This window comes from Nerophis lumbriciformis, linkage group LG08, assembly GCF_033978685.3.
Source record: "Nerophis lumbriciformis linkage group LG08, RoL_Nlum_v2.1, whole genome shotgun sequence".
NCBI classification, from domain to species: Eukaryota; Metazoa; Chordata; class Actinopteri; order Syngnathiformes; family Syngnathidae; genus Nerophis; species Nerophis lumbriciformis.
Window position 1 is genome coordinate 47,527,382 of NC_084555.2, and position 16,056 is coordinate 47,543,437.

A 16,056-nucleotide genomic window follows, 5' to 3' on the forward strand; every position below is an offset into this window, starting at 1 on the left:
AGAGTAAGGGCTGCATGGGATTCTGGGTATTTGTCCTGTTGTGTTTATGTTGTGTTACTGTGCAGATGTTCTCCCGAAATGTGTTTGTCATTCTTGTTTGGTGTGGGTTCACAGTGTGGCGCATTATTAGTAAGAGTGTTATAGTTTTTTTTATACCGCCACCGTCAGTGTAACCTGTGTGGTTGTTGAGTAAGTATGCCTTGCTGTCACCTAAACACCATACAACGTGTGGCTGATCAGGCACGCTGGTTGTAGTGGGTGCCATATGCTGTACTATCACGGCACACATGACGCTGACAAGCGCCATTCATTTAAAACCTGCGTGCCGCACCAGCTTTCAAATTCCATACAAAGGTGTGGGCAGCGTGTCTTGAGACCGCTAGTTTATACAAAGCACAAAGCAAAAAAAAACTTTGTGTGCAGTGTTAATTCATTTAAAATTTCCAAAAAAATTTGCGGCTCCCATTGTTTTCTATAATTTGCGAAACTGGTCAAAATGGCTCTTTGACTGGTAAAGGTTACCGACCCCTGGCTTAGGAGGTGGGCGCCAATAGGCTCACCACTCACAGGCATAGAGGTCGTTTGCAGCGTGAGCCGGGCGTAAGCCGAAGGCAGGGCCCTTGGCGGTCCGATCTCCGGCTACAAAAGCAAGGTCTTGGGACATGGAACGTCACCTCGCTGGGGGTCACGGAGCCTGAGCTGATGCGCGAGGTGGAGAAGTTCCGGCTCGATTTAGTCAGACTCAATTCGACGGTAATCGAACATTTAAACAGTATTACTAACCAGCTGAAATTTTACCGCGGTTTATCAATATACTGTAATATCGGAAATTATCGGTACCGGTTTCAAAAAGTAAAATGTATGACTTTTTAAAAGGCCGATGTACGGAGTGGTACACGGACGTAGGGAGAAGTACAGCGCAGTTGCGTCTCCCAGTCATACTTGCCAACCCTCCCGATTTTCCCGGGAGGCTCCCAAATTTCAGTGCCCCTCCCGAAAATCTCCCGGGGCAACCAATCTCCCGATTTCCACCCAGACAACATTATTGGGGGCGTGCCTTAAAGGCACTGCCTTTACGTGCCGGCCTAATCACATAAAATATACGGCTTTTCACACACACAAGTGAATGCAAAGCATACTTGGTCAACAGCCATACAGGTCACACTGAGGGTGGCCGTATGAACAACTTTAACACTGTTACAAATATGCGCCACACTGTGAACCCACCCCAAACAAGAATGACAAACACATTTCGGGAGAACATCCGCACCGTAACACAACAGAACAAATACCCAGAACCCCTTGCAGCACTAACTCTTCCGGGACGCTACAATATACACCCCCCGCTACCCCCTACCCAATAACCCCGCCCTCTCCAACCCCGCCCACCTCAACCTCCTCATGCTCTCTCAGGGAGAGCATGTCCCAAATTCCAAGCTGCTGTTTTGAGGCAAGTTAAAAAAACAATGCACTTTGTGACTTCAATAATAAATATGGCAGTGCCATGTTGGCATTTTTTTCCCATAACTTGAGTTGATTTATTTTGGAAAACCTTGTTACATTGTTTAATGCAGGGGTGCTCATTACGTCGATCGCGAACTACCGGTCGATCTCGGAGGGTGTGTCAGTCGATCACCACCCAGGCATTAAAAAAATTGTCCTAAAAATGAGCGATCATAAATCTTCACTATGACGTCACTTTCGTCACTTGATTGACATTCACGGCACCCGAGGGTCTTCTGAGATGACGCTGGCTGCTGCCAGCTCATTAAAATTACCGACTGGAAGGCGAGAAACACTTTATTTCAACAGACTCTGGCGCCGTACCTGTCGTCAAAACTCCAAAGACCGACTGCACAGTTGCACAATAAAAGCTCTGCTTCATCCTGCCTGCGCTACCAAAATAAGAGTCTCAGAAAGCTGGCGTGCACAAGCTAGCAAGCTACGGAGTTTGCCGACAATGTATTTCTTGTAAAGTGTATACAAAGGAGTACGGAAGCTGGACAAATAAGATGCCAAAAACCAACCACTTTCATGTGGTATTGGACAGAAAGGAGGACTTTTTTTCTCCTCCATTCGAAAATGCGGACGTTATCAGCACCACTGTCTGATTCCAATCAATGCAAGTCACCACAATCAGGTAATACACCAACTTGTATTCTTGTCTTCATGAAAGAAAGGAATCTATATGTGTTAAACATGCTTGTATTATCATTAACCACCTTTAACTTGTTAACAATATTAACTATATGTGTTAAACATGCTTGTATTATCTTTAACCACCTTTAAGTTGTTAACAATATTAACTATATGTGTTAAACATGCTTGTATTATCTTTAACCACCATTAAGTTGTTAACAATATTAACTACCGGTATATGTATTAAACATACTTGTATTATCATTAAACACCTTTAATGTATTAACAATATTAACTATATGTGTTAAACATGCTTGCATTATCATTAAACACCTTTAACTTGTTAACAAAAACATATATTTCATAAATAAGTAAATATAAATTATATATATGAATGAGGTACCGGTAGATCCCCACGACTTGATCAATTGAAAAGTAGCTCGCCTGCAGAAAAAGTGTGAGCACCCCTGGTTTAATGCATCCATCGGGGCATCACAACAAAATGAGGCATAATAATGTGTTAATTCCACGACTGTATATATCGGTATCGGTTGATATCGGAATCGGTAATTAACAGTTGGACAATATCAGAATATCGGATATCGGCAAAAAAGCCATTGTCGGACATCTCTAGTTGCAACCCAGCAATTAAAATGATTAATAAAGCATTTTTTTTGGAGATGGCCGTGTTTAAAGGCAAGTATATCTTCACCCTGAGAGAGAATGTGCAGACCATGGATGAACATTACTTACTAGCATTGTAAATTATATCTGGATGTTGTGCTTACTTGGACTGTGATGAAGCTGTGAGGACTCAGGTGGTTTCTCTTCATGGCCTTCAGTCTTCACAGAGACAACAGTCAGTGGAAACTTGGCGAGATCAGCCTCTCCCTGCCCGAGAAGACACTCTTCCTCCTGAGTGATCCAGAGTTCTTCCTCTTCCTTTTTAATGTGGGGTGCCTGTGCCTCCTCCTCTTCCTCTAGATGATGCGGGGGCTGCGGCGCCTCCTGCTTCAAAGTGAATCTTCTCCCCAGCGGCTGAGGGAGACCTTCTTTTTGACGTCCAATCAACTGCTGGGCATCTGCAAAAACACAAACATAACCAATTTTATCTTTGACAAATATTATAGTACATTTAAATGTAAAATTAGTGGAACCCTGAGTTACAAACTTAAATTGGTACTTGGACTATCTTATGAACTCTGGCACAGCTTTTACCAAAATCCCTGTTAGAACATTTTCCACAGGTGAGAACAGCGCATGAAGTGAAGTGAATAATATTTATATAGTGCTTTTTCTCTAGAGACTCAAAGCGCTTTACATAGTGAATGAGGCGACATGGCGTAGTGGGTAGAGCAACCGTGTCAGAAACCTGAGGGTTGCAGGTTCGCTCCCCGCCTCTTACCATCCAAAAATCGCTGCCGTTGTGTCCTTGGGCGGGACACTTCACCCTTTGCCCCCGGTGCCACTCACACCGGTGAATTGAATGATGAATGATAGGTGGTGGTCGGAGGGGCCGTTGGCGCAAATTGCAGCCACGCTTCCGTCAGTCTACCTCAGGGCAGCTGTGGCTATGAAAGTAGCTTACCACCACCAGGTGTGAATGAATGATGGGTTCTACATGTAAAGCGACTTTGGGTACTTAGAAAAGCGCTATATAAATCCCAGGTATTATTATTATTATTATTATTAACCCATTATCTACATCGTTAAGCTGCATTTAAACCAGTGTGGGTGGCCTTGGGAGCAGGCGGGTGAATTGTCTTGCCTAAAGACCCAACGGCAGTGACTAGGGTGGCTAAAGCAGGAATCAAACTCGGAACTCTCAAGTTACCAGCCAAGCCATGCCGCTAGTGATGGGTCCGGCAACACCGATGCATCGGCGCATGCGTCGAGCTCATAGAGCAAAACCCTGTGTCGGTGCGCGTACCGCTTTTAGAAAGTCACGTGACCGATCATGAGCTGTTTTGGTCACGTGACCGATACGCGAACTGTGTCGCACTGACGCCTCCTCTGTGCCCTGTGAGCGGGTCTTTTCTACAGCCAGTGAAATAATAACTAAGAAGAGAAATCGTCAAAATGTAATACGTCGGAAAAACTTTTTTTTTATATATATAAAAATGTGTAAAAAATTAAATTAAAAAAATACCCAGTCCACAATCATCCACAACACGTTCTCTTAGATTTCCATGTTATGATACATGTTCACATTATTTATTGACTGTATCTAAAAAAGATAAAAATATATTTTTTATTTAAATGAAGATATGAAATAATCCTAAATGAAATACAATGACTTGGTTTATATTATTGTATATACTAGGGCAGGGGTCACCAACGCGGTGCCCGCGGTCACCAGGTAGCCCGTAAGGACCAGATCAGTCGCCCGCTGGCCTGTTCTAAAAATAGCTCAAAGAGCAGCACTTACCAGTGAGCTGCCTCTATTTTTTAAATTGTATTTATTTACTAGCAAGCTGGTCTCGCTTTGCTCGACATTTTTAATTCTAAAAGAGACAAAACTCAAATAGAATTTGAAAATCCAAGAAAATATTTTAAAGACTTGGTCTTCACTTGGAATAAGCGGTAGAAAATGGATGGATGGATGGATGGGTCTTCACTTGTTTAAATAAATTCATTTATTTTTTACTTTGCTTCTTATTACTTTTAGAAATACAATTTTAGAGAAAAAAATACAACCTTAAAAATGATTTTAGGATTTTTAAACAAATATACCTTTTTACCTTTTAAATTTCTTCCTCTTCTTTCCTGACAATTTAAATCAATGTTCAAGTAAATTTATTTATTTTTTATTGTAAAGAATAATAAATATTTTAGCTTCTGTTTTTTCGACAAAGAATATTTGTGAAATATTTCTTCAAACTTACTATGATTAAAATTCAAAAAAATTATTCTGGCAAATCTAGAAAATCTGTAGAATCAAATTTAAATCTTATTTCAAAGTATTTTGAATTTCTTTTAAAATTTTTGTTCTGGAAAATCTAGAAGAAATACTGATTTGTCTTTGTTAGAAATATAGCTTGGTCCAATTTGTTAAATATTCTAACAAAGTGCAGATTGGATTTTAACCAATTTAAAACATGTCATCAAAATTCTAAAATTTATCTTAACCAGGAAAAATTACTAATGATGTTCCATAAATTCTTTTTTTAATTTTTTCAAAAAGATTCAAATAAGCTAGTTTTTTCTCTTCTTTTCGTCGGTTGAATTTTGAATTATAAAGAGTCGAAATTGAAGATAAACTATGTTTCAAAATTTTATTTTAAATTTTTTCTTGTTTTCTCCTCTTTTAAACCGTTCAATTAAGTGTTTTTTCCATCATTTATTCTCTACAAAAAACCTTCCGTAAAAGGAAAAAAAAATGTACGACGGAATGACAGACAGAAATACCCATTTTTTTATACATATAAATGTATTTATTTAGCTATTCTTGTTTAAATCACACTTACGTGTAACTTACAAATGACAATAAATGTATTTATTTAAGTGTGTATCAAACTGGTAGCCCTTCGCATTAATCATTACCCAAGAAGTAGTTTTTGGTTTCAAAAAGGTTGGTGACCCCTGTACTAGGTCATAAAATCAGTGTCAGTTGAGTCGGTCCATAGGTTGCCTGTAGGGATTTTTAATGTCCAGCAAATGTCAGTATTTAGTGACACAGTATCGACACAGTATCGATACAGTTTTGCAATGTGTCGAAACGCTTCATGACGCCTCATCAACCCATCACTACATGCCGCCCTTCTTACTTGGAATACTCTGTTTGGCCTTCATGTGCTTGTATCTATGGCGACAGCCAATTTTGTCAAGAGGAGTGGTCAAAAATTCAAGCAGAAGCTTGTGGATGGCTACCAAAAGCGCCTTATTGCAGTAAAACTTGCCAAGGGACATGTAAGCAAATATTAACATTGCTGTATGTATACTTTTGACCCAGCACATTTGCTCACATTTTCATAAGACCCAAAATAAATTCATTAAAAAAAACTAACTTCATTAATGTTTTTTGTGACCAACAAGTATGTGCTCCAATCACTACATCACAAAAAAATAAGAGTTGTAGAAATGATTGGAAACTCAAGACAGCCATGACATTATGTTCTTTACAAGTGTATGTAACTTTTGACCACGATGTATGCATATATGTATATATATTAGGGGTGTAACGGTACATGTATTTGTATTGGACCGTTTCGGTACGGGGGTTCTGGTTCGGTTCGGAGATGTACCTAACGAGTTTCCATACGGACATATTAAGTAGCGTAACGCACGTTGTGTAAACAATGCACACCGAGGCACAACACACGGCATGCTAGCAGCTAACGGGCTACGATAGACTGACCATACGTCCTCTTTTCACCGGACATGTCCTTTTTTGCGGAGCTGTCAGGGCGGAGTTTCTTAAATGCCTCAAATGTCCGGCATTTTGAGTTAGGGTTGCGTGTATTTTCAATGTACTTTCAGGGTTAAGAAGGGGTTAAAAACAAAACAAATTGTGCGCGCAGCAGCATTGGTGAGGGAGGGGCAGAGACAGAGAGAGAGAGAGAGTTATGATAAACGTGCATGCGTCGCCAGGCTCTGCTTTTTATCCATAGATTAATTAGATTTTATTTTTTATTATCTATAGCAGGGGTGTCAAAAGTGTGCCCCGGAGGCCATTTGCGGCCCACAGCTAACATTTTAAAGGCCCACGGCACATTCTAAAAATACTATTAAAATAAACAAAAACATAACATAAGTGAAATAAAAAAGCTTAAAGGTTAAATGTAATTTAGAAAAAGTTGCAATGTTGACTAATAAAACAAAGTTGTTGTTTTTTTTTTCAAACTGTCATTGCTCAAAACATAATATTGAATCAAAATCAATGTTATTATGAATTCTTGACCTTTCCAAGGTTCCCATTACTTCACATCAAATATTCCACTAAGAAAAACATTTTTGGTGGAAGATTTTGCAAATTTGGGTTCCCTCCGGGTACTCCGGCTTCCTCCCACCTCCAAAGACATGCACCTGGGGATAAGTTGATTGGCTACACTAAATTGGCCCTAGTGTGTGGATGTGAGTGTGAATGTTGTCTTGTCTATCTGTGTTGGCCCTGCGATGAGGTGGCGACTTGTCCAGGGTGTACCCCGCCTTCCGCCCGATTGTAGCTGAGATAGGCTCCAGCGCCCCCCGCGACCCCAAAGGGAATAAGCGGTAGAAAATGGATGGATGGATGGATGGTAAATAAATAACCAAAAATTTATATTTTGTTGTTTTCTTACTGTACTGAAAATGAACCGAACCGTGACCTCTAAACCGAGGTATGTACTGTAATGATAGTGTTTGACCACATGTACTACACCGAAATTTTTGTGTACCGTTACACCCCTAATATACAGGTAAAAGCCAGTAAATTAGAATATTTTGAAAAACTTGATTTATTTCAGTAATTGCATTCAAAAGGTGTAACTTGTACATTATATTTATTCATTGCACACAGACTGATGCATTCAAATGTTTATTTCATTTAATTTTGATGATTTGAATTGGCAACAAATGAAAATCCAAAATTCCGTGTGTCACAAAATTAGAATATTACTTAAGGCTAATACAAAAAAGGGATTTTTAAAAATGTTGGCCAACTGAAAAGTATGAAAATGAAAAATATGAGCATGTACAATACTCAATACTTGGTTGGAGCTCCTTTTGCCTCAATTACTGCGTTAATGCGGCGTGGCATGGAGTCGATGAGTTTCTGGCACTGCTCAGGTGTTATGAGAGCCCAGGTTGCTCTGATAGTGGCCTTCAACTCTTCTGCGTTTTTGGGTCTGGCATTCTGCATCTTCCTTTTCACAATACCCCACAGATTTTCTATGGGGCTAAGGTCAGGGGAGTTGGCGGGCCAATTTAGAACAGAAATACCATGGTCCGTAAACCAGGCACGGGTAGATTTTGCGCTGTGTGCAGGCGCCAAGTCCTGTTGGAACTTGAAATCTCCATCTCCATAGAGCAGGTCAGCAGCAGGAAGCATGAAGTGCTCTAAAACTTGCTGGTAGACGGCTGCGTTGATCCTGGATCTCAGGAAACAGAGTGGACCGACACCAGCAGATGACATGGCACCCCAAACCATCACCCAACCATGCAAATTTTGCATTTCCTTTGGAAGTCGAGGTCCCAGAGTCTGGAGGAAGACAGGAGAGGCACAGGATCCAGGTTGCCTGAAGTCTAATGTAAAGTTTCCACCATCAGTGATGGTTTGGGGCGCCATGTCATCTGCTGGTGTCAGTCCACTCTGTTTCCTGAGATCCAGGGTCAACGCAGCCGTCTACCAGCAAGTTTTAGAGCACTTCATGCTTCCTGCTGCTGACCTGCTCTTTGGAGATGGAGATTTCAAGTTCCAACAGGACTTGGCGCCTGCACACAGCGCAAAATCTACCTGTGCCTGGTTTACGGACCATGGTATTTCTGTTCTAAATTGGCCCGCCAACTCCCCTGACCTTAGCCCCATAGAAAATCTATGGGGTATTGTGAAAAGGAAGATGCAGAATGCCAGACCCAAAAACGCAGAAGAGTTGAAGGCCACTATCAGAGCAACCTGGGCTCTCATAACACCTGAGCAGTGCCAGAAACTCATCGACTCCATGCCACGCCGCATTAACGCAGTAATTGAGGCAAAAGGAGCTCCAACCAAGTATTGAGTATTGTACATGCTCATATTTTTCATTTTCATACTTTTCAGTTGGCCAACATTTCTAAAAATCCCTTTTTTGTATTAGCCTTAAGTAATATTCTAATTTTGTGACACACGGAATTTTGGATTTTCATTTGTTGCCAATTCAAATCATCAAAATTAAATGAAATAAACATTTGAATGCATCAGTCTGTGTGCAATGAATAAATATAATGTACAAGTTACACCTTTTGAATGCAATTACTGAAATAAATCAAGTTTTTCAAAATATTCTAATTTACTGGCTTTTACCTGTATACATACCACCAACTGTAACATAAGTGGTATATTATATATAAATTGTAACATAAGTGGTATATTATATATAAATTCCTCAAACATCAGTTTGGCTATCGATTTATGCCTAAAAACTGAAGAAATTCTCTAGTTATTTTTTTTTTGTGTGTGTTCTTGTTATATTTTTTGGTTTGAAAAATATAACTTTAAGAAGTTGAGAACATCCCCTTTAAAAATCATAGAAATAGTCAATATATTCACATTCCAAAAGCTCTTAAAATATTCACACTGTGTTGTTGTCATCATAATAAATACTTTCATCCATGGAGATGTTTATGGGTGGGCCAAATAAACTCTTAAAACATGCTTTATTGGCGTGTCTTAATGAAATTAAACAATGGATGTCCGCTAACTTCTTGCAACTCAACGCCAAGAAAACGGAAATGCTGATTATCGGTCCTGCTAAACACCGACATTTATTTAATAATACCACCTTAACATTTGACAACCAAACAATTACACAAGGCGAATCAGTAAAGAATCTGGGTATTATCTTCCACCCAACTCTCTCCTTTGAATCACACATTAAGAGTGTTACTAAAACGGCCTTCTTTCATCTCCGTAATATCGCTAAAATTCGTTCTATTTTATCCACTAGCGACGCTGAGATCATTATTCATACGTTCGTTACGTCTCGACTACTGTAACATATTATTTTCGGGTCTCCCTATGTCTAGCATTAAAAGACTACAATTGGTACAAAATGCGGCTGCTAGACTTTTGACAAGAACAAGAAAGTTTGATCATATTACGCCTATACTGGCTCACCTGCACTGGCTTCCTGTGCACTTAAGATGTGACTTTAAGGTTTTACTACTTACGTATAAAATACTACACGGTCTAGCTCCGTCCTATCTTGTCGATTGTATTGTACCATATGTCCCGGCAAGAAATCTGCGTTCAAAGAACTCCGGCTTATTAGTGATTCCCAGAGCCCAAAAAAAGTCTGCGGGCTATAGAGCGTTTTCTATTCGGGCTCCAGTACTATGGAATGCCCTCCCGGTAACAATTAGAGATGCTACCTCAGTAGAAACATTTACGTCCCATCTTAAAACTCATTTGTATACTCTAGCCTTTAAATAGCCCCCCTGTTAGACCAGTTGATCTGCCGTTTCTTTTCTTTTCTCCTCTGCTCCCCTCTTCCTTGTGGAGGGGTGGAGGGGCACAGGTCCGGTGGCCATGGATGAAGTGCTGGCTGTCCAGAGTCGGGACCCGGGGTGGACCGCTCGCCTGTGCATCGGCTGGGAACATCTCTGCGCTGCTGACCCGTCTCCGCTCGGGATGGTGTCCTGCTGGCCCCACTATGGACTGGACTCTTACTATTGTGTTGGATCCACTATGGACTGAACTCTCACAATATTATGTCAGACCCACTCGACATCCATTGCTTTCGGTCTCCCCTAGAGGGGGGGGGGGTTACCCACATATGCGGTCCTCTCCAAGGTTTCTCATAGTCCTTCACATCGACGTCCCACTGGGGTGAGTTTTTCCTTGCCCTTATGTGGGCTTTGTACCGAGGATGTCGTTGTGGCTTGTGCAGCCCTTTGAGACACTTGTGATTTAGGGCTATATAAATAAACATTGATTGATTGATTTATTATGTGGTGTTTTTTATGAAGTCACATTGTTACAAACTGAGAGAACATCAACCTCTTCACATTGTGCCTGAAACTGTTTTGTTTTCACGAACAATATAAAAACAAAACAGTGCATCATCCTCACAAGACAATTCCCCTTTCCTACAAACAATATATTTAGGAATAGTATTAATGATGCAATACAAAGTTAGTAAACATGTGAGAGTAAGAACTAAACAAACCTGGTCTGTGATGTTTTTTCAAAACAGCTTCCAGTCGCTGTCGTCGCTCATTCTTCCGTTTTGTTGGAGAAAGTTCCTCCTCGTACTCTGCTACCCTTCTTTCGCACATTTTCACCTACTTGATCTCTGCTTAGTGATCTGTTGATAACGTCCAAGTCTCTTTTGTTAGCTGCCGGCAAGCTAAGCTAACTAGCGAGCGAAACTAGCACGAGAAGGTGCAACGTTCACTGAGACGAGTCGAGTATATTCTGCATTAAATAATAATTAAGGAGTAGTTTTTCATACGGTCGACGAATCGGTACAAAAGCACAAATTCGGAATGAACCTACATTTAAAGTCTTCACTGCTCACTTCTGAGCGTGGCGTGTTCCTTTCTATCGCAAGACGCGATCCGTCTACGCATGCGCGAAGTGCTTTCTTCTTCTTCTTCTTCTTCTTTGTTTTTATGGCGGTTGGCAAGCCACCTTGTGGTGTGCATTACCGCCACCTACTGTAATGGAGTGTGGACCGAGGTGGATCCCTACTAGAGATGCGCGGTTTGCGGGCACAACCGCGGAGTCCGCGGATTATCCGCGGATCGGGCGGATGAAATTTAAAAAAATTAGATTTTATCCGCGGGTCGGGTCGGGTCGGGTGTTTGAAATAGAAAAAAATTAGATTTTAAATAGATTCAGGCGGGTGGCAGTTAAACCAATTCGGAAATATATATACATAGTTAAATGTTGTTACCCACATACGAAAAACGAGCAGGCACCTGCAGCATATGCCACAACAGAAGAAAAAAAAAAAAAGAGATGGACACTTTTACGGAGCGGAGAAGGGACGCCTCGCCGGGGTCCGGGACCGAGGCCCCTTCCCCCGAGAGGGCCCCACCGGGAGCCGTAGCTGAGGCGATCCGCGAGAAGGGCCCGACGCACGTCCAGGGTCACCACCTCGCCCAACGCATAGACACCCCGCCTAGTCCGCCTTCGCCGCGGCCGGCGTCACGCGCAGCAGGTAAGCAGCTTACCTGCCCGCCACCCCCGTGGCCGGGGGCTCGTAACAGGGGTCACTCCGCGCGCGCCGCCCGCGCAGCTTACCTGCCCGCCACCCCTGTTGCCGGGGGCGCGTAACAGGGGTCACTCCGCGCGCAGTGCGCTCACGAAAGGGGTGGGGCTCACCCTGGTTGATATAGACAGCAGCTAGGACGGTGGCCATGGAAGTTGGAACCCGCTAAGGAGTGTGTAACAACCCACCTGCCGAATCAACTAGCCCTGAAAATGGATGGCGCTGGAGCGTCGGGCCCATATACCCGGCCGTCGCCGGCAGCGAGACGCGCTTGGAGGTGCGCTCAGCGCGGCTCCCATATGATTGCGCACTGGTGTGCGTCTGGGTCGTGACAGCGTGGCACGCGAATGTCTGCACTGCATTGGATCAGTCTCCTTTCTTTAACAGGCAAAAGCTTTATAACCTCACTAATGCCTTGCATCGTCTATATTAGATATATAACAATGGGCGGGTGCGGGCGGATGCAGTTCTGATCAAATGTTAGATCGGGTGGATTGCGGATGGTTGACGACTTTCTGATGCGGTTGCGGATGAAATAATTGCCTATCCGCGCATCTCTAATCCCTACTCTATATTCTTTTATTTAACCCAGTATTTTTTAAATATGTGTATATTGCTTTATAACCTATGTGTTCTGAGTGCAGTCCTAATATATCTTCCACTGCTAACCTAATATTCTCTTTCGCTAACTTACTTTCCAGTATTTCCCTTTCTCTATTATATTTCCTACAATGTATTAAAACATGTCCTACACTTTCTAGCTGTTGGCAAGAATCACACAGTCCTGTAGTATGTTTCCCTATCAATTTTAATGAACTATTTAGATATGTATGTCCTAATCTCATTCTAGTAATTATGTCTTCTTCCTTCCTATTTCTATTGCCTCCTCTCATTACACCTACTCTCCTCTGGACTTTGTAATACTCTCTACCTTTTGTTTCCTTATTCCAATTATCCTGCCACTTTTTATTGTGTTCCATCTTAATTATGTTCTTCACTTCTTCTTTACTGTGCTAAATCTCCATGTTTATTTCTGTTTTAGTGGTTGCTTGTTTTGCGTACTTATCCGCTAATTCGTTCCCCTCAACTCCTACATGAGCAGGAACCCAAAGAAATGTTACCACACCTCCCGCTTTATTTATTCTGTAATTTGCCTGAACTATTTCATAAACTAAATCTTGTCTTGTTTCTGATGCTATGTTTTTTATGCTCATCAATGCACCGCTGGAGTCTGAGCACACGACTGCTTTTCTTGCTTTATTTTCTTCTATCCAATGAATTGCCATATAAATTGCTACCAATTCTCCCGTAAAAACAGATAACTCATCACTAATTCTTTTATTTATTACTATGTTTCCTTGTGGGATAACAGCTGCTGCTCCTACCTTATTATTTATAGTTTTTGATGCATCTGTGTACACCATGATGTTGTCTAAAAACGTTTCCTCAATCCATTGTTCTATCTGGTAACTATTTAAATTTCTATTCTTTAGTACCGGTAATTGCATGTTTACATTTGGGTTTTCATACATCCACGGTGGTATTGCAGGGATTGGTACTGTAGGGCTAACTTTAATATTATCAATTTGAGCTTTATTACATATGTCTCCTATTATCCACCCGAAACTATTCATTTTTTTCTTCTCTTTTTCTTGGCAGTTTAGTAACACTTGATGGGTTGGATGTCCTTGCTTGGACCCTTTTAAGTTTGCCCAATAAACTGCTGACAATTGATCTCTCCTCATATCTAAAGGTTTTTCATTCATCTCTACTTGTAATGCTGCAACTGGGGTTGATTTTGTAGCTCCACAACATAACCTTAAAGCCTGTGATTGGATCCTGTCTATTTTCCCAAGTAATGTTTTTGAAGCAGATTGATAAATAATGCATCCATAATCAATAACAGATCGAATTAAAGTCATATATTTTGCTTTCAATGTCTGCCTATCAGCCCCCCAATCTTTACCCCTCAAAGCCCTCATTATATTTAACACCTGTTTACTTTTCTCCACTATTTTGCTGATATGGGTTGACCAGTTAATATTTTTATCAAACCATATACCCAAATATTTAAAAACTTGTACCTCTTCTATATTTTCTCCATAGAGTTTAATTTGGAGCTTGTTTTGTACTTTCCTCTTTGTAAAATGTATGACTTTTGTCTTTCCAACAGAGAATCTTAAACCCCAAGCCGTTCCCCATTCTTGAACATTATTTACCGCTTTTTGAATCTTCTTTTCTATATGATTAGTATTTCTACCTCTCTTCCACATCACACCATCATCAGCAAACAGTGCCACATCCACTAACCCTTCTACTTCACTAAAAACTTCATTTATCATGATTGAAAATAATACTGGACTTATCATACTTCCTTGCGGGGTCCCATTTTCCACTTCATATACTCTGCTGTATTCATTCTCTAATTTTACTAATATTTTTCTACTTGTCAAGAAGTCTTTTATCCATCTATACATTTTCCCTCTAATCCCAATTTTATTTAGTTTTATCAGCAACCCCTGTTTCCACAACATATCATAAGCGTTCTCTATATCAAAAAATACTGCAATTATACTTTCTTTATTTATTTGTCCCTTTCTAATTTCCTCTTCCAGCTGCACTGCTGGGTCGTTTGTGTTTCTCGCTTTGCGAAATCCACTTTGGTAATTTTTTATTATTTCTTTTGACTCTAAATAATATACTAGTCTTTCATTAATCATTTTTTCCATTACTTTGCCCAAATTTGAGGTCAATGCTATCGGCCTATAATTACCTGCCTCTTCCGGATCTTTCCCTGGTTTGCATATTGGAATTATTACAGCTTCTTTCCACTCTGCTGGTAATTTTCCTTCTTCATATATCCTATTATATAATTTCAAGACCACTTCTTTGCCAATCCTACTTAAGTTTTTGATCATTTGATAACTCACCTGGTCTTTTCCTGGTGTTGTATTTTTAACCTTTTTCAATATTCGAAACATTTCATTCAAAGAAAATTTCATATCTATAGTGTTGGTTACCCTATTATCGTTGTCTTCCATCATTTCCCCAATATTTAAACTAATTGTTTCTTCTCTCTTTTGTATTTCTACATTTCTCAAATTATCATTACTGTGCACTTTAACAAATGTTTTTGCTAAAAGTTCTGCTTTTTCTTTATTTTCTACCACACACCGTGTCCCATCTTTCATCACATGATTTTTATGTTCATTTCTGATCCCTGACATTTTCTTGATCATTCCCCACACTTGGTCTAAAGGAGTAGTTCTATTTAATGATTCACAAAACTTTCTGCAGTAGTGTTTTCTTGTCTTTTTAATAACATACCTTACTTTAGCTTGGTGCCTTTTATATTGGATCATATCTTGGAAATTATGTGTTCTTCTCAATATTCTAAATGCTCTATTCCGTTCTTTTATTGCGTCTGTGCACGCTTGTGTCCACCACGGCACTATCTTCCTTCTTTTCCCTATACTACTCCTTGGTATGCTCTTTTTGGCTGCTTCCATTATGCACTTTGTAATATCTGTATTCAGTTGTTCAATATCTTGATTTATATCCACTTCCTTTAATGTCATGTCGGTACTTTCCCTATATTGTCCCCAATCACCGTGATTATACTTCCATCTTCCTTCTATTTTAGTGCTTTCTGTCCTTTGGTTTATGTTTATGTGAATGAATATTGGGTAGTGATCACTTCCTATAGTGCTGTCTTTATTTACTTCCCACTCTACCTTTCCTGCTAACCCTTGTGACACTAGTGTTAAATCTATTGCTGTTTCTTTACCCGTAACTACATCTAACCGTGTTCCCGATCCATCATTCACACACACCAGTTCTTTTTCCTCCAAAAATGCTTCCAATGTTTCCCCATTCCAGTCATCCCTTTCACCCCACATTGTGCTATGTGCATTAAAGTCACCACACCAAATGATATTGCCACTCCAGTGCTCGACTATTGTTTCTAGTTGATGATTTTGTAATTTCTTGCACGGATTATAGAAGTTTAGCACTTTGTATCTTTCTT

The 16,056-nt window shown here is 40.5% G+C and overlaps 1 protein-coding gene across 2 annotated transcripts in view; it reads right to left on the reverse strand.

Annotated features, from left to right (window-relative positions):
• LOC133611918 (uncharacterized) overlaps positions 1 to 11,372 on the reverse strand; it is a 28,007-nt gene extending 16,635 nt beyond the window's left edge. For both annotated transcript variants that reach the window (XM_072913689.1, XM_061969095.2), the window contains exons 1-2: positions 10,983 to 11,372; positions 2,928 to 3,221 (exon numbers count right to left, since the gene is read on the reverse strand). In XM_072913689.1, coding sequence (XP_072769790.1) covers positions 2,928 to 3,221; positions 10,983 to 11,091 — 403 coding nt within the window. In that variant the 5' untranslated portion in view covers positions 11,092 to 11,372. The remainder of the gene's footprint in view (positions 1 to 2,927; positions 3,222 to 10,982) is intronic.
• Positions 11,373 to 16,056: the final 4,684 nt, after the last annotated feature.